Genomic DNA, 17,924 nt, shown 5'->3' on the forward strand with positions numbered 1-17,924 from the left:
TCCTTTTCTCCCTGCAAAGATATTAGTTACCATCAAAGAGGCATAACCAGGGGTTTTGCTAAATTGTTGCACATGTAATGGAAATGAAACTGAAATAAAATAGCCATCACTTTATTAAAGAACTGATATAAAACTCCAAGGACTTGCAGAAGCAAAATAGGGTTCCAACAATGAATGAGTGAGCAGACCTTCAGCTTGTATGGGGGGGGATGAATGAGCTCCCAATGCACCCCCTTGGTCACACCCATTCAGCAGTTGTTTAAACAATTACTGCAGATACTCTACCTTTTAAACATAATGAGATCTGCAAATACCTTTATTTTCTCCACAGAAACAGGTAGCCCATAAAAGGAAATTGGGGGCAGGGGGGGGGGGGGGGGGCAGGGGGGGGCAGGGGGGGGGGGGGACCATTCTACCACAGGTAGCCCATAAAATGATATAGTCTATAGGTACAAAAAAAAATGTCAAGGTATATAATATGAACGTCAAAAGTTCATATTTTGCGTTATTAAAGATCGGAGTAATAGAGTGTTTTCACTCACGTGAGAAGGCAGCCATAAACAATAGAAACTTTCTGCACAGTATTTTGCATAAAAATAGAGTTCAATTACCGGAGGATAGAAAATGTATTGTTTTGGTACCACCCACATAATGGCCGCTGTGACGTCACGTGAAAACGCTCTATATGCTTGGAAGATGGATGCTTCTTCTGTAAAAAAAAAAAACAAATTGCGGGAGTCCTGTGGTTTCACTCGGGTGTCGCTTGACTCAAACACTAAAAGTTTAACTCGTTATCCTTGTGTCTGAGACGTTTACTTTGAAACAGAAACACTTAACAGGATCCTAAAATCTTTGAAGAATATTCCGGTAATCTTACTCGACGTTTTTAGAAGAGAGTTCCTAAAAATAGCGACCTCAACAGTTGAACATGGTCTAGTATAAGTCGTGTGTATACGTACCAGCCTTCCTCCATGAATGAACTAGAAAATTAGTTTTCTGTTGTAATTCACCTTCCCTTCCTGCCTAAGTTAATGGTATAGAAGCATGTAGTATTCTATAATTTGGTACTCAAGCACTTCATAAACAAACCACGAACTGAACAAGTGAACTTTGTTCGCCAAAGATGAACATAAAGGAATGCTTTTACGACACCAATGGAGTCTGACTCGAGAAACTCGTAAGTTCTTGAACATGAATTGAACTACATCTATTTTGAATTTACTTGAACCCATAACGGCTTACGATTTAACAACTTGATTACTAAGTTGCGATCATGGGTTATTATTTCTCACGTAATCTTAAAATGGTAAACTTAATGGCAGCTAAAGGATTTGAGCGAGTTATATTTTATATTGGACAGTCTGAGGTGGCTGAGGTTGGAGGGGAAAATGCTCACTAAAAATATCTTTAAAAATGTTCTTTCTTTAAGCAATTGTAATTACAAGGGCCAATTCTTTTTAAATCTGCGTAGATTTTATAGGAATCAGCTTTAAAATTCCGTTTTTTGTGATAACAATAATATGGAAATAGCGACTTGATTGATCACGTGACTAACTTAAAGTGGTAAGAATTTATCTTGCATTAGATTGTAATCTTTGTTTTAAACATCCTCCTCTTTTCTATATCTTATCCTTTTCTTCTAAGTTTTTCCAATTTTCTCGTCCTCTTTGAGATACAGTATACTTATGATTAGATTATGGTTAAATTGTGGGTCACTGTCCATTATTTAACTATATGTACTAGTAGTATCTTATTACTAGTATCTTAACTTGCATGTTCTTGTTTAAATATTGTTTATTAGATAGACAAACAAACAAAACCCAAAGTTTTGTTTGACTGCTTATTGGTATTAGATGGGATCCAAATTGTTGTCTATTTGGTCGTTTAATTGTTGACTATTTATCATAGTGGGTCTTACAATAGACGTTTTCTGAGATATGGAACCTCAGTGGGGTATTTGGTCTAGCTTTAAGTGCAAACATCTTTTTTCCATCATTCATATATGCTGTATGGCGTTCGTACCCAAGATAGTCCACAATGCATCCTGTTTATCATACTTAAAAAAGATCTAGTGGCTATGGCTTGTGATATGTTTACTTCTGTTATCTATTGATGTTTGTTTGTTTTAGCACACAGAGTTAGAAGTACGTTACAGTCAAACTACCTCAAGCGTGAACACGTAGAGGTAATTAATGACTTTATATTTGGATTCTTGATTTCATTATTCGATTCCAACATTCATTAATGAAAACGAATCTTCAATATTCAAAAAATGATAATAATTTGAAAAATCGATTAACTTGGCTCGTAGGCTCTTGTTTATAGCACAAACAGAAGGTAAGTCATTAATATTACATATTCCTTGCACAAAAAGTTGTTTTTGCATTTCAGTTGCATATATGCTTGGCTTTTGTATATGCCAGGCTTTGAAGATTCGAATCAAATAATGAAATCAAGAATCCAAAAATAAAGTCATTAATGACCTCTACGTGTTCACGCTTGAGGTACTTTGACTGTATACACTTGATAAGGTTAAAAAACAGTATTAGTAAAAAATATGACCCCAAAATTGGTATCTGTAGAGTGTTGGTAGATAGAGTGTTGGAAGATTTGGGTGTCCTCTTTACTTTTATCATAAAAAAACTAAATAAAATCATTTACATTTCAATAATATCATCAAGGTTGAGAATGTCAGATGAAGATGAAGAGGAGCTTAAAAACTATGAGACAAGTAAAGGAGGCTCTGGAAAGAGAAGGTACTGAAATGAATGTTGTGACAATAAAAGTGTTTACATTCCTTTTTAAAATCCTAAACAGCTCTCTATATTTAATATACTTATACAGAGTTATCTTTATTGTAGGACAACCAGGAATGAAAGTGAGAAGCGACGCAGGGACAAACTAAATATCTACATTAATGAACTTGCTTCCATGGTTCCAACATGTGCTACTTCACAAAAGAAACTAGACAAAACAACTGTTCTAAAAATGACAGTGAACTATATGAGGATCCATAATGGTAATTAGTAAGATGTTGGTAAAGTTTCTTTATCCTACAACATTTGTCTAACATGCCCACGTACCATAAAATACCAGTTATAAGTTCCCCCCCCCCCAGTCATAAGACTACCAGTCTGCTAACTCAAATATTCTTCCAGTCCTTCCAGTTAAGTCCCCCCTCCTCCACGCTTTTGGCCCACCTCTGAAACCTGGTATTTTTTTTGTTGATGAAACATAAGATTGAATATAGAAATAAGAGAAAGAAATAACCATTATGTCTTCATTCCAAACTCTTCGAAATCTTATTCCTCCCATTTATAAGCCCCTCCCCTCTAGCGTTTTATGAAGAACCAAGCGTGAAGAGGTTAGGTGACACGAGGTGATAAGCCCCTTCTCCCAAAGTATAAGCCCTCCTGGTTATAAGCAAATCAAAAACCCTTACTGATTTGTATAAGCTTGGGGTTTATGACTGCAATTTTGTGGTATCATGCCATTAATTTATTGGTTTCACTCTGTAGGGATTTGGTCAATGCAGATTGAAAATTGCTAGCTAAATTTCTGCTTTACTTGAAAAGATCATTAGGGTTTCTTAAGCTTGTTTACTTCTATTGCCATTTCCTTTAGATTATTAGAATATTCCATATTAATTTATACTCTCCTTATTTTTTAGATCTGACTAGCTCAGTATTAGGTAAAGAATATGGCCTTCACATGTCCTTTCTTTCAAGTGGTGAAATTTCTTGTCTGTTGGACGAGGTAATATCAAAGTCCCTTATAGAGATTTTAGGATTCAAGACTGTTATAGGGGAAGTGAACTTGCCTCTCAGCTCTTGGGTCATGGGTTCCATTTCTTGGCTTAGTATCACATGTTACTAGAGTTTGTTAGGACTCTCCAGGGTTTGATAAAATATTGATGTTTGATAAAATATCACCTCTGGAGTCATGGGCTCCATTCCCTGGCTTGATATCACATTACTAGAGTTTGTTAGGACACTCCAGGGTTTGATTAAATATTGATGTTTGATAAAATATCACCTCTGGAGTCATGGGTTCCACTCCCTGGCTTGACAGTCACATGTTACTAGAATTTGTTAGGACACTCCCATGTTTGATAAAATATTGATGTTTGATAAAATATCACCTCTGGAGTCATGGGCTCCATTCCTTGCTTGGTATCACATGTTACTAGAGTTTGTTAGGACACTCCAGGGTTTGATAAAATATTGATGTTTGATAAAATATCACCTCTGGAGTCATGGGCTCCATTCCCTGGCTTGGTATCACGTTACTAGAGTTTGTTAGGACACTCCAGGGTTTGATTAAATATTGATGTTTGCACTACTTGTATTTAATTCCTTCCTTTATGTGATTTATCTGACTTATAGGCCGACCCATCCTTATGATTTTTTTTTGCATATCTTTTTCAGTCTCTCAATGGATTTATATTTGTGCTTTCAAGAATAGGTGAAATCGTCTACATGTCACAAAGCATCACTCCACTGTTAGGTTATGAAGTGGTAGGTGTCTCAGTGGATACATAACATACACCAGCAGAGGGAGGGGGATATGGGGGGGGGGGACATGTGCCCTCCAAAGGTTTGCTTTTGACACCAATTAATAATTAATTCATGTGGGATTCCTGTGGATTTGGCAAGAAAATGAAATGGCACATTGCTCCCATGTGGGGGGGGGAAGGATTTAGAGCAAGTTGTACGGAGATGCTCTGCTCCTTAAATCTACCCATTACCCTTCTATATACCAAACGTTTTTGAAAAAAAGGTACCACTTTCAAATAACCAATAGTGTTTTCATGTTTAATATGTCCAGTATACAATATTCTAACTTATTTCAATAAAGTTAGTCACCTGAAAAGCTATAAAGCTGAGGCCGGCAAGGATTATGGGTAAATTCATTTTACATGTTCAAGCGCTTGATAACTGTTCATGGACTTGCGAATCTTTTACCGGTTACAGTCTCACCTCTTCTGAGCATCATCAAGCTGCAGTTTGTATTAAAAAAGCTTTGTATATATATGCTTTTTTGATATGAAAAGTTTCCCATGATGCTCATATCAGTGATCTCAGCTTTCTAGGTTTTTGGTGACTAACTTTATTGAAATAAGTATATGTGAATATCTATCGCCACTTACATGCATTGAAGTTTGGCTTGATTTCATTGAATAATAATTTTAGCTTCCACTTCTTATACTATTCTAAAGTCTCTCCTGTAAATATAATTTCTTATCCTAACAGGATCAAATCATGGGTAGGAATTTGATAGACTTTGTTCATCCAGAGGACAAATCAATAGTTTTGTATGAACTGAGTGGAGACAACAAGGATTGTATAATGCAGTCAGATGTAAATGGTTAGTCAAATCAGCTACTAGTTATACACTTATCTGAATAATTTAAAGCATAGGTGATGTGCATGCTAGCTAATATAATGCTTCTAATCTTCTGTGCTCATCGGTTTGATCTTTGAAATTAGAATCAAATCCATGAGTAGAGTTACAACAGGAACCAATAATATTTGTGCAAATACAAGAATTGTCTATTGTTTTCCATTTGCAATTCTGATTGCATTTTATATTCTTAGGACTCCACAGAATCAACAGCAAGCCAACAAGACACAGCTTTGATGTTCGCATTGAATGTGTATCTGACAAGCACTTCACTGACAACCAAGACCCATATGAAATGGTTCACGTCCTTGGGTATACAGACATCTGGGAAACCAAGAAACAATCACAAGGTACATTCAGTCAAAGTTCTCTTTACAGCTAGACTCTATTGCTTTCAGTATCCCATGAGAGAGATGAAGACAAGTTTCTAGTCTACTGTACACATTCCAAGGCTGATAATGATGGTGGTTGTCTGTGTTGGTGGTGATGGTGATGATGATGATGATGAGGATGATGAGGATGATGAGGATGATGATGATGGTGGTTGTCTGTATTGGTGGTGATGGTGATGATGTTGATGATGATGGTGATTATGAGGATGATGATGATAGTCGTAATGATGGTGGTGATGATGATGATGATACATGATGGTGATGATACATGATGATGATGATGATGATACATGATGATGATACATGATGATGATGATACGTGATGATGATACATGATTATGATACATGATGATGATACATGATGATGATGATGATGATGATGATGATACATGATGATGATACATGATGATGATGATGATGATACGTGATGATGATACATGATTATGATACATGATGATGATACATGATGATGATGATGGTGATGATGACTTATGATGATGATGATGATATTAATAATAGTAAATAATTATTATTAGTGTTAGTAAAGACTGGAGTGTCCTTGGAAAGTGCACCTCAATATTCATAAGAAGGTCTCAGGTCATAATGTAGAGTTGAAACTTTGCCTTCTTACCAATATTGGGATGCTCTTTCTAATTGTGGTGTTGATATTGACACAACTGCTTGGTTTAATGGGGGTTATGTCACCTGACTTTTCGTACATGCAGATACGATTGTGAGTGGTTGCAACGCTGTTACTCGAAGGGATCAACAAGGGCAAGCCTTTACTGAGAAAAATCGCTGTCTAGTAGCAGTAGGATGTTTGACACGACCAGGCCTCAAAAGGTTCGCAACTGTCAATGAGAGTCCACCAGTTGAATTTGAATCCAGGCACACAATGGATGGAAAGTTCTTGTTCGTTGATCCCAGGTAAAAACAAAAAAACTGTGCCTTCCAAGCCCACCTTGTCTCTACAGTTCCTGATATTCGTCGTACTGAGAAAAATGTCTTGCATTGCAACCCAGCTGAAATTATTTCATGCAGGGCCGTAACCAGGGGGGAGCACAGGGTGCACGTGCACCCCCCCTATAAAAACTTAAGGTCCGCTCTTGCACTTCCTTTTTTTTTTCTTTTTGGTTCTGCAAATTATTGCCTGTGCACCTCCCTGCAAGATCCCTAGTTACGCCACTGAGTTGGTAATAAAAAAACCTATCAATGGTCCGATTTTATTGGATGTGCACTGCCCTCCCTGTAAAAGTTCTGGTTACGGCCCTGTCATGTCTCATTTGCTGTCAATCATGTGCAACAAAACTGAGCAAACATGCATAACCATTGATAATTTGAAAATGCTCAGTCCCTTGTTATGACTGGCAGAATTGGGAAAAAATCAAACCAAGTCTTGATTACGCAAAGACCCAAGATGTTTTGCAGCAATTTTTTCAATTTATTACTCTCCTTCATACTTGCCTTGCCTCCCACCAATGCGACCCAGGTTCAAGTCCCGCTGGGCTTGGTGTCGTATATGAGTAGAGTTGTTTGTTGCTTCTCTCCTGTACCTCAAGTGTTTTTCTCTGGGTTCTCTGGTTTTCCTCCCTTTGTAAAGATAAACTTCTAAGAGCCACTGTTAATTCCTGTTATTATTTCTTACTAATGACTTCTGCGAAGAAGACTGTCCATTTACCTCTTATACCTTGATTTAAGTGTTATTGAATTATTGTTGTCAAATCATCATTATTAATATAACTTATAATTATCATTAGAACAATCAATTTACCTCTTATACCTCAAATAGCAAATCATCATTATTATTATAACTTATAATTATTATTATAACAATCAATTTACCTCTTATACCTCAAATAGCAAATCATCATTATTATTATAACTTATAATTATTATTATAACTTGTTTTCAATATCGCCACAGATCCATCACCTTGACTGGTTTCTGGCCTTATGAGCTGTTGGGATCCTCTATGTATTCTTACATTCATCACGAAGACATGCAGATGCTCGCCTCTGTTCATCAGCTATGTAAGTTCTTTTTTATGTATCAGTATACCCACCTCCCCCCCTCCCCCCCCCCCCCCCCCCCCCCCCCCCCCCCACCTCCCTCAGCAGGCATCTTTCTTTGCTTTGGAGTTTCTAAATAGACCCTTTCAGACCTTCGGAATGGAGCTCAATTTAGAGGGCAAAATAAAAGACTTCCAAATTTTAGTAGATTTAAACTCCTTTCTTTTGTCCTCCAAATTGAGCTCCTTTGACGTCACATGCAAGAGGTCTATCGTTTCTTCGGCAAGCTACCTGTGGTTTAAGATCCTTTATCACAGGAACTTGGGCCAAGTGACTAAAAATAAAATATAAAAAGAGATGCCTGCAGACTGCAGAAGCGGCTAGTTTGTGTCAGTATGTTTTAAAAAGTAAATATGTATGTAATAAATCATCTTTTTTTTGATATCTTTTTTGCGGAAAATTCGAAACTTTTTCCGATGGTCTAACTTTCTTTCGTGAAAAGTAGGTGTATTCTTCCCCCGCAGGTTTACCACCTTTCTTATATCATTTAATATTATTAATAAGTTATTAATATTCATTATCAGTCAGTCAGGAAGTAAGCAGTCGAAAAACAAACTAACTATGCACTATAACACTTTGAGTAAAGCCATTGCTATAAGCACATCGTAGGGCTAAATGCAGTACAAACAACGTCCGATCGTCAACGTCTAATTTATTTTTCTTTACAACCAAAGCCTAATTGGTTTCCTTTAGCAATTTACATACGAATCAACTAATAGAAGGGTTATTTTATTTTTCTATGTTCCTGGACCTGTAAATCGACCTCGAGCGATAAAAATAACATTGCGGGAAGAGTCTGTCCTTCGTGTTTTGCTCTTTACATACGCTGAGAGCACAAGTACGTGCGTTTATGAACGAGCACTGGCGTATGACATGCTCGTGCTAGAAAAACCTTTTATTGTAGGGGCACATCACGAAAACTGTGTTAAGGTTAGAAATACACCTAAAAATGTTGTCATTGCCAAAGGCGATAGGTCACTCAGACATGGAAATGGTCTCGTTGAATACAAAGAACATTGAATCCGTCTTAACACTAATGTCCATGTTCTAGACAAGAATAAGCAGCAGAAACACAAGTCGTTCCAGCTTTTTCATGGATCTTGGAATGACCTATCTCCTATCGCTTTTCGCCTATTGCCTATTGCCTATATCGCCTTTGGCGATGGGAACCTTATTTGAAAGAAGTATATATGAACTTTGGTTAAAGGTCGATCGAGGAGGCTGTCACACTGACTATCTCGAGGTAAAACTAAACACGTATTGTAATGTAGTTGACAAATTCGAGGGTCGTTCTTGGTAGAGTGAGAATAGATAACTAGCTAAAAACTAGTGTTAGCTGCGTCGGTGTTTCTAATGAAACAGTAACGATAAGAAGGTAAATTATACACCGTGAAAAGATGAAAAAACGTACTGACGTTTTGGACGCTAGTCTTTTTTTCATCTTTTCACGGTGTATAATTTACCTTTTTATCATTACTGTTTTATAAATATTCTGTGGATGAAGAGCCAATCTGCCTGTGGAAAGCCACTGCTAAATTCTATTTATTTCTATTTATTTTAATCCCATATTATATTGTTTGGTTTATGTCTGAAGTGAGGCTGAATTCGACTGTCGCTGAATTCAATGTGAATCTGTTTTCTGAGTCGAGTCATACACTAAAAGAGCATCCAGAAAATGCTTCAAGAAAGCTGAGTGAAACGGAGAGATATGAAGTGAAAAGCAATCAAACAAACAAACGAACGAACAAACAAACATTAATGATTTATCTTATTCCTTTTAGTCAAAGGTTTCAACTGAGCGGAGCCAGCTGGCACCAAATGGAAAGCAAACAAGCGAACAATTAACTTTAAAAAAACTATTAAGAAATATATAAACGTACGGTAACAATGAAGTACTAATACTAAAAGGCTTTGAATGAGCCGAGCCAAGTCAGCAAATGCACCAAACAAATAAGATGTTTAAATATATAAAAATTATTTTACAAAGAGTTTTTTTCATTTTTGAAGGAATCATAAGTATTTCCACATAATCCAGTTTCTCTATTGTGACAGTAATTTAGTTTGTTTATCGTGCTCTTCGAAAACATCAGCGAAATATTGCCCACGCTTTCTTAAATTATTCGCCGGATCCGTCGCTCAGCCTCGAAGAAAGAACTTGCGTTTGAATCAACATAGCAAGTGTAATGGAGAGGAGTGGGGGAAGCTAAAACCACAGGGTAAAGAAACGCCACTGAAAAACAAGAAACCGCAAGAAATCGAAAAAATCAAAATGTCAAAAACACGCATTTATCGATGAATCCGAAAAGCCGCGGGAACGTTATCCGATCGAGGGACTGAACCGCACGAAAAATCAATGTCCAAACCATAAATCCGAAAAAGTCAAATGTCCACCTGTGGTAGGTGTTTTAGCCCGACACTTTTTTCTATTGTTGTGCTTGATAAGAAATATACGATTAAATGATAGCAATCTTCACAACCGATAATCCCACTTTTTGACCCCTTGAGCATGCGCTTAGAACAGTAAAGAAAGTTAATTAGTTCATATTTTCTTGGCGGAACTCTTGATGCATGTTTAGTAAAAGTCGTCTGAATTTTCGGCTTCCGTCAATTAAATTTCTGTCTGAGTTAGTATATTTTTGATTGTTGTGCCAACAAGAAAGAGCTTTTCGTCACGCCTCGACTTTCCTCTTTAAATGGTTTGTATTTTCCCCATGGCACCCTTAAAAACCTTTTGTCCCCACTGTTTGAACATTAAAATTAATAAATGGATATTTGTCTTTTTTGATCTGTTTTCAGTGTTAGAATACGGTGAATGCAAGACGGAACCTTATCGGATGCGATCCAAGGGTGACCAGTGGTTATGGATGAAGAGTCGTAGCTTCATCTCCTACAACCACTGGAACTCGAAACCCGAATTTTTTTGCAGCACGAATGTTGCCGTTTGGTAAGTTGATTGGGTCAAAGGGTGCCGGGTAGGACAGGACAATAGCAAGGATATAGGACAGGGTAAAAAATCCCCCCTCCCCCGACCTCATCCTTGTAAGGAATTCTTTATCCTTTGATTTGATTGGTTGAGAGTTTGCATATATTACTTAGGGGGCGGTAGGAAAAATCGAGTAGGTTCATTGCAGGCCCTACCTTTCCTCCCTTCCCTTCCCTTCCCTTCCCTTCCCTTCCCTTCCCTTCCCTTCCCTTCCCTTCCCTTCCCTTCCCTTCCCTTTGGGCAGCTACACAGGCTGTTTCGAACCCTGAAACAACTTCTAGGCTGATCAAAGTCACGGCACGGCTAACTCAGATATCGAATTGGATTTTAGCAGGTTAAGTTTTGCCCAAGGGATATATATTCATATATTATATTCATATGTAAATAATGTAAGCATAGAAGAAAATTTGCTCCGGAAAAACCCATATTGCAGCTCCGGCTTAGAATGCAGCATGCAAGTGACATGCAATAAAACCTTCAACAATTTTTGTTGTTGAAATAGCTGTATATTTTTTGATTGTTTAAAATTGCAGTAACAAGGATGGCATGGAAAGTCTACGAGAGAGGAAAAAGGCCAGTCTGTGTAATCCACTGCACACAAGCATTGTCTCCATCGGAAGCAACAGCAGCTTGTATCCTTATCAAAACCAGCAACAGACTAGTTTGATGGTGCCCGGGTTGGAAGTCCAACAGGAAAACGTGCCGGTTAAACGTAACGCAGGTATTTGTTTTAGTTTATTTGTTTAGCTTTTTCCTGTGAAGGCCAGGGAGGGACGCCACAACAGTTTTCACCATATGCTGTGAACCCTGCATTGTTAGGACGGGCACTGAAGATGATCGTCATCAGCATCTACTTTGATACCTGTGATATCATAGTCGTAAAATGCCTTTTTTACTGGGATACCTGCGATCACAGTCGTAAAATGCCTTTGTATTTTTGGTCTTTTGATTTTTTTTTTTTTTCTCGACAAAATGACAACTTCTTTTTCTCCTCGACAAAATGACGAAGTTGCGTAATAGTTACCTAGGGGTCTTCAGGAACTTTCCCAAGCGACCTTTGCGGGCATCTGCTAGGGTTCCCGTCTATAGTCCAAACAATTATCATGTACCAGATGTTAATCAATGTCACTATGTTGTCAAGTAATTATGAGAGGGCGGAGCTAGCAGATCACGCAACAGAGGTTTGTGTCTACGCATGCTCTATTCCGTTGACTGCTGTAATTCAAGACAGCCGAACTAGAAATATTAATTTATCAAATTCTTAAAGAAGGATTTCAAGCCGAGAAGATAGTGATGATTTCGAATCGGTTATCTCTAAGAATTTTCAATGAACTTTATGGGCAATAGCTTGTTTTGATTAACTTTCTTTAAATTAAATTAAATTAATTAATTAATTTTTTATTTATTTTAGTTAAATTTATTTTTTTCTTTTTCTTTTTCTTTTTTATTGATTTCGTCAGTAAGGAAAATTACGCCTAACGACTAATTACAAACAGTACAGCAGACAGAAGATCGATGAGGAGAATAGGGTTTCAAGAGTCAGAATTACGATAAGCGATAGTAAAATTAATTCAGCACCACTCGTTTAATATTCTTGAACTTGACAATATAGTCTTATAGCCTATATTTATTGATTTATATTAACTGTTTTGGCTTCAAAGTCTACTCACGAAGGAACATAAGGTACATAGCAATATTTATTTTAAGATTCTATTTGATTTTAGAAGCAAAATAAATAATTTGCTACGCACATTCTAGGGTTTGATGTTTGCCGTTCGAAGCGTTATGATCTCCTTTAATTTTTCGATTTTACAATATCGATAAATTATAAAATTATGAAATGTAAAGCAATCATGAGAGGTCTTCAGCAAATATTAGCCTGTTTTTACGCCAGTAAATAAGCATTTTGATTTTAAAGCGAGTCGTGCGAATTTGCATGCTTTTGAAACGTATTTCTAATTACGTATGCCAAAATCCGGATCCCGGAACTGGAATTGGAGTTCCAGATTGAGTTATTCGATGAGTTTGATGAGTTTGATGAGTTTGATGAGTTCTGCCTATAAACGGCTTTTAATACTGTTGTTCGAAATTTTGCAACTTATTTTTAGTTCTCCTTTAGATTCTTAGGCTCAGGTCAAACTTCGAGACGTCACGAAATACTTTATCAGTATTTTTAGTAACTCGACCAACTAAATCCTCCATGCATGTTGAAACCAGGTCCTCCAGTTCCTCCAGGTATCCCAGTGTACCCTGCCAGCAGGGTCTTGTTCAATCAAAGCTATTCCTGGCCAACGAGACGGTTGCTTTAAAACCGTAATATACCACTGTAACACGTACTATTTTGTTTTTATCAGCTTGCAAAGAGGTAGTGCCGGTAATGAACGATTTGTCAAGCAGCAATGTGCCTCCTGTAAACAGTGCTAACTCATTGGATGGTAAGCACATGTCTACTGTAGGATCGGCCGAAAGCCAACGCCAGTCGTGTGAGGATGAAGGAGACACGGAAAGCACCGAGTCAATGGTTAGTTGAGTGATATTCACAGCCTTAAGAAATAACAAAAAAGTTCTTTTTATTGGCTAATCGTATTTTCTTTGCATTCCAATGTGCCTTGCCTCCGCAGTAAGCTCGCTCCGGTTTTTGTTTAGATTCGAGAGGGATGGGTTACCTGTGGCGAAAAGACTTGGGTCCTTCCCCTTCACCACAAAGAGCTGGACACAAACGGACCAACCAAACACTCATTTTGTATTGTCTTGTTGTAGGACTTAACGATGTCTTTCGAAGAACTTGAAAACTTCATCGAAGCACAGGGCCAACTACATGACCAGTTAATGACGAAACACACCCTACTGGAAGAGACCATTACCAAGCAAAAACAACAACTACAGTCAGTTCAACAGCAAATGCTACTAAACTTACAGGCTCAACTTACCATTAATCCCGGTGCAAATCAGGAACTGTTCGAAGAACAATTTAAAAGGACCAAGAAGGTCAGCGAGATGCACGAAAGACAAGAAACTACGCAGAAAGAACTCGTACAGACATTAAAAGAAAGACGAAGAAAAACTGAAAAACGCAACCAAAGACAATTAAAATATTACCTTGAGAAAAGAATGAAGGTAACGAACGACACTTCGTCTCAACCACAGGCAACCCAAGCCACCACACTAGACATGAGAACAACTGTAGAATCAGCTAATAACATTGTCAACGTCACCGTATTAGAAGAAAAACGTTCAATGAATTCAGGTGCTTTGGTGCATGAACATTATAATTCAGCTGAAATTCAGCGTCAGGGTGAAAATATTCGCGAACGAAATGAAAAGGAAGCGCCAGTTCCGCTCTTAGCGCCGTCTCGAGGAACTGTCCAGTATCCTATGGTTTCTCGACAAGACCCCAAACAGGCTAATATATATTACGCTTCGGACGGCCGTCAGCCAGTTGCTGACAGTCAGTTGTTTAGTACGGCATCAGGAATAGCATCCTCGTTTATTCCACAGCAGGAGGCTGCGTTTCGTGATTTCCAGACTTCGCAGCAACCAGTCTACCCTAGTATACAAGAACTTGTGCCTCAAAGAAGACAACAAAATTTTGCCGCATGTGTGGAGAAAACTAACTTGGCGAATTCATTCCCTACTGGTTTCAGTTCTGGAACAAGAGAACGGCCCCCATCGACTCTAAGTAACATTCAAAGTTTACTAACTGCTTCTTCGCAGAATCCAGAGTCAATGCAAAAGCTTTTGTCTGGCTTGAGTTCTCAACCCGATGTTGCGCAAACGTTACTTGGTTTACTGAAACAAGCCCAAGCTTCTGGTTCTAGTGAGCAGGACTCATTGTCATTCGACCAAAGCTTGCAGAAAACTACGAATCATTTCAGTTCGGCTCTTGGAACCGATGAACATCGCAACGACAACTCTCAAACAATGTCATACCAATTCGAAGACGTACAAGGCCTGCAGAAACAGCAACAGAGCTCCTTACGGGGAACAAGTACGGTATATGCAAGACGAAACGTTGGACAGCACATTCAAAGTAGGACAAGAAGTTCGACTGCATCGCAATTCAGTACTTCTACTTGGTCTGGTTCGTCTGGTGATCCATCTGCAGTAGGATCATCATTCCTTCAGCATACTGGCCAAACGCCGCGAAACCAGGCCATCGAAAGAAGGGTTAACGACAAACAAAAGGAAAATAAGAAGGACTACTTCTCTAATTTCTCATCACAGGAATTAGAGGCTATGTTTTTAACTTCTTCGTCTAAAGCTCCTGACAGAACGACTGCGCAGTCATCAAATAGCATCGAAGAAGCAAAACTACGAGAAGAACAGCTTCTGCATAGTCCGTTGCTCATTCAACAGCAGCAACTACTTCAGATGCACCAGGTAGTAATGTACGATGTGTGTAACGCTAGCTATAATGATTAAGGTCCGGACACATGCTGCAACTGTTGCGCGCTTCCTGTAACAAAATGACAATCTCACACGGGTGCGCGCAAAGCTGCAGGTCGTGTTAATACAATGAGACTCGTTGCGCGTAATGTTGCAAGAAAATCTCGATTTTACTTCGATAATATTGCGAACGACCTCTGGAGGTTTGGTTCATGCAATAAAATGGTTGCGCGGCGTCGCAAAAGTAAATCGAAATTCAATTTTGCGCACAACATCTGTAGGTTGTGTTCCTATAATGAGACTTGTTGCGCTCAGCATTGCAGAAGTAAATCGAATGGATTGAAATATCGAATAACACGGGTCAAAATGGAATGGATGAAAATATCGAATAAAACGGGTCAAAATCGAATGGATGAAAATATCGAATAAAACGGGTAAAAATCGAATGGATTAAAATATCGAATAAAACGGGTCAAAATCGAATGGATTAAAATATCGAATAAAACGGGTCAAAATCGAATTGATCAAGATATCGAATAAAACGGGTCAAAATCGAATGGATTAAAATATCGGATAAAACGGGTCAAAATCGAATGGATTAGATCTAGACAGAAAGATCGGAAAATCTGAAAGTCGACTATGTGCAACCACCGTGTAAAACCTTGGCATAGTTATTAGCTGAACATACTCCTTGAAAATTCATTTTTGGGTCCTTGTCATGAACGTCTGGTTCATGATACTCCTTGAATTGTCCTTGAATTTTAAGTCATTGCCTAGGCACGAACCCTGAAATCTTGATTCTACTTCGACAGTGTTGCGCAAACCTCTTTAGGTTGTGTTCATGCATTGAAATTGTTGCGCAACGTCGCAAAAAAATAAATCTCTATTCAATGTTGCGCACAACATCTGTAGGTTGTGTTTGTCAAATGAGACTTGTTGTGCTCAGCGTTGCAAAAGTAAATCGCAATTCTACCTCGGCAAAATATCGCGCGCATCCTTTGCAGATGTAGTCACAGGGTGCAATTTGGTGCCCTTGGCCAACTTTGGGCGCTTTCCCTTCAAACGCTAAGTTCTTGATCTTTTTCCTTACTTTAGGATCAACGTAGGCAGCTGTTAGTTCGACAACAAGAACAGTTATTGATGGTCAATCAAAAAGACAACCAAACTCAACAGCAAATGAATGTTTCTTTTGCGGAAAACTCTCAACAAGGCTCTCTTCGGTCGTTACTCTCTGATACAAACCATCCAAGCACATCTACGAGAGGTAAGGCATTTTTTTACTCAAATCAATTGGCCTTTCCTATCTTCTACAACGGTAGATAGCGAACTTATTCCTAATGCGGATCGTAAGGGCGCCGGCAATAAGCGGCTCACATTACTATACAGCTAATGTTCTAACTTTTTGAATAATAAGGCCCTATATCAACCCTGATATAGAATCGTTATTTATCGTTGTTTATTAATATTTTCAACAGAGCAAGACCAGCATGCATCGGCAAGCAATACTTCAGTAGCTCAACCGTCGGGTTCATGGGATTCCCTTTCTTCCAATAACTTTGAACTAAACGAAGCAGATGAACAAGTTCTCAACATGCTCCTTGCTGAATCGTCAATGGACACTCTTCTTGATCCATCCCCGTGGCCTGAAACAGACAATTTGCTAGATTACTTGAACATGAATCCTGATCTGACCTCTGATTAATCGGCAAAAAAAGAGGTTTGTTAGATTATTAGATTGATCAAAATCAGATCAGTTATGTATTTAAAAACGTCATTTTCTTTAGCAATATTGCAACGTCATTCTTTCAAGAAGATGAATGCTATCGTAGGAATTATATTACGTAGCGATCAGTTTTGAACAACGAAAAGCAAGTTAACAGTAAAGATTGCGTCGTTGAATAGCATATAAACTGTTTTACATGTAAATACCTCCCTTGTATCATAATTATGAATGGTTATCAGCGACAAAAAAAGTAAAGCGGTTTGTAATTCCACTACGTTTAATATGTAATGTTTAGAAAAGCCAGACATAAATCATTCAATAAAGGAAAGTTTGAAAACATTGTATTAATTGTTCTTTTTGTTTAGTTATTAAATTTAAATCTTTGCTCACCCCTGAGTAGTATAGGGGATGGGGGTTCCAGCGCAACGACCACCGGAGGATTACCCGTCTAAAGTGAATTCCTCGATTCGTACCGCGATTACCCGCATCCCGTGTTTATGTAGTTAAATATGTTAGTCTATATATGGAGTGCGAAGATTGTAAGAGAACTTTTAAGAAAGAAGTGGACTTGAAGAAGCATTTGAAGATTAGAAGAGTGTATGGATTGTCCGCGCCTCGACAACCATGTTTCGACTACCTTTTCTACTGGTAGGCACAAAGTAGTATTTTTTTGTGTCCTCTGCGCTGGTAGCAAGCACCAGAAATGTCCATAGGGAAGTAGGTGGAGGCGAAATGCCTCTCCATGGTAGCAAGGGCCCCAAGAAATGCTATTATATATATTTCAAAAGTGTCTCAGAATGTTAACAATAAGGTGAAATCTTTGTTTTATATGGAAACTATTCCAAAGAGTGTCTTAGAATGTTAACAATAAGGTGAAATCTTTGTTAAGTATATATGGAAACTATTCCAAAGAGTGTCTTAGAATGTTGACAATAAGGTTAAATCTTTGTTAAGACACCACGGAAACT

The 17,924-nt window shown here is 38.1% G+C and overlaps 1 protein-coding gene across 1 annotated transcript; it reads left to right on the forward strand.

Moving 5' to 3' along the window:
- The first annotated feature begins 748 nt into the window (after positions 1 to 748).
- LOC116286891 (uncharacterized) lies at positions 749 to 17,298 on the forward strand. Its single transcript, XM_031693482.2, has 15 exons — positions 749 to 1,177; positions 2,682 to 2,756; positions 2,862 to 3,019; positions 3,671 to 3,756; positions 4,428 to 4,517; positions 5,253 to 5,367; positions 5,598 to 5,753; positions 6,521 to 6,722; positions 7,719 to 7,825; positions 10,661 to 10,808; positions 11,381 to 11,568; positions 13,202 to 13,368; positions 13,608 to 15,227; positions 16,329 to 16,497; positions 16,709 to 17,298. The coding sequence occupies exons 1-15, from the start codon at positions 1,155 to 1,157 to the stop codon at positions 16,933 to 16,935; spliced, it is 3,531 nt and encodes a 1,176-aa protein (XP_031549342.1). The 5' UTR covers positions 749 to 1,154; the 3' UTR covers positions 16,936 to 17,298.
- Positions 17,299 to 17,924: the final 626 nt, after the last annotated feature.

This window comes from Actinia tenebrosa, unplaced genomic scaffold, assembly GCF_029948245.1.
Source record: "Actinia tenebrosa isolate PJP-AT-01 unplaced genomic scaffold, QUT_ActTen_1.0 PGA_scaffold0__85_contigs__length_37466705, whole genome shotgun sequence".
Classification (NCBI taxonomy): domain Eukaryota; kingdom Metazoa; phylum Cnidaria; class Anthozoa; order Actiniaria; family Actiniidae; genus Actinia; species Actinia tenebrosa.

Excerpts from the sequence above, each read along its gene's own strand:
- LOC116286891 (XM_031693482.2), top strand. The coding sequence starts at position 1,155 with ATGGAGTCTGACTCGAGAAACTC. Across the intron at positions 6,723-7,718 it reads TTCTTGTTCGTTGATCCCAG|ATCCATCACCTTGACTGGTT; the intron begins GTAAAAACAAAA and ends ATATCGCCACAG. Across the intron at positions 11,569-13,201 it reads GCCGGTTAAACGTAACGCAG|CTTGCAAAGAGGTAGTGCCG; the intron begins GTATTTGTTTTA and ends TGTTTTTATCAG.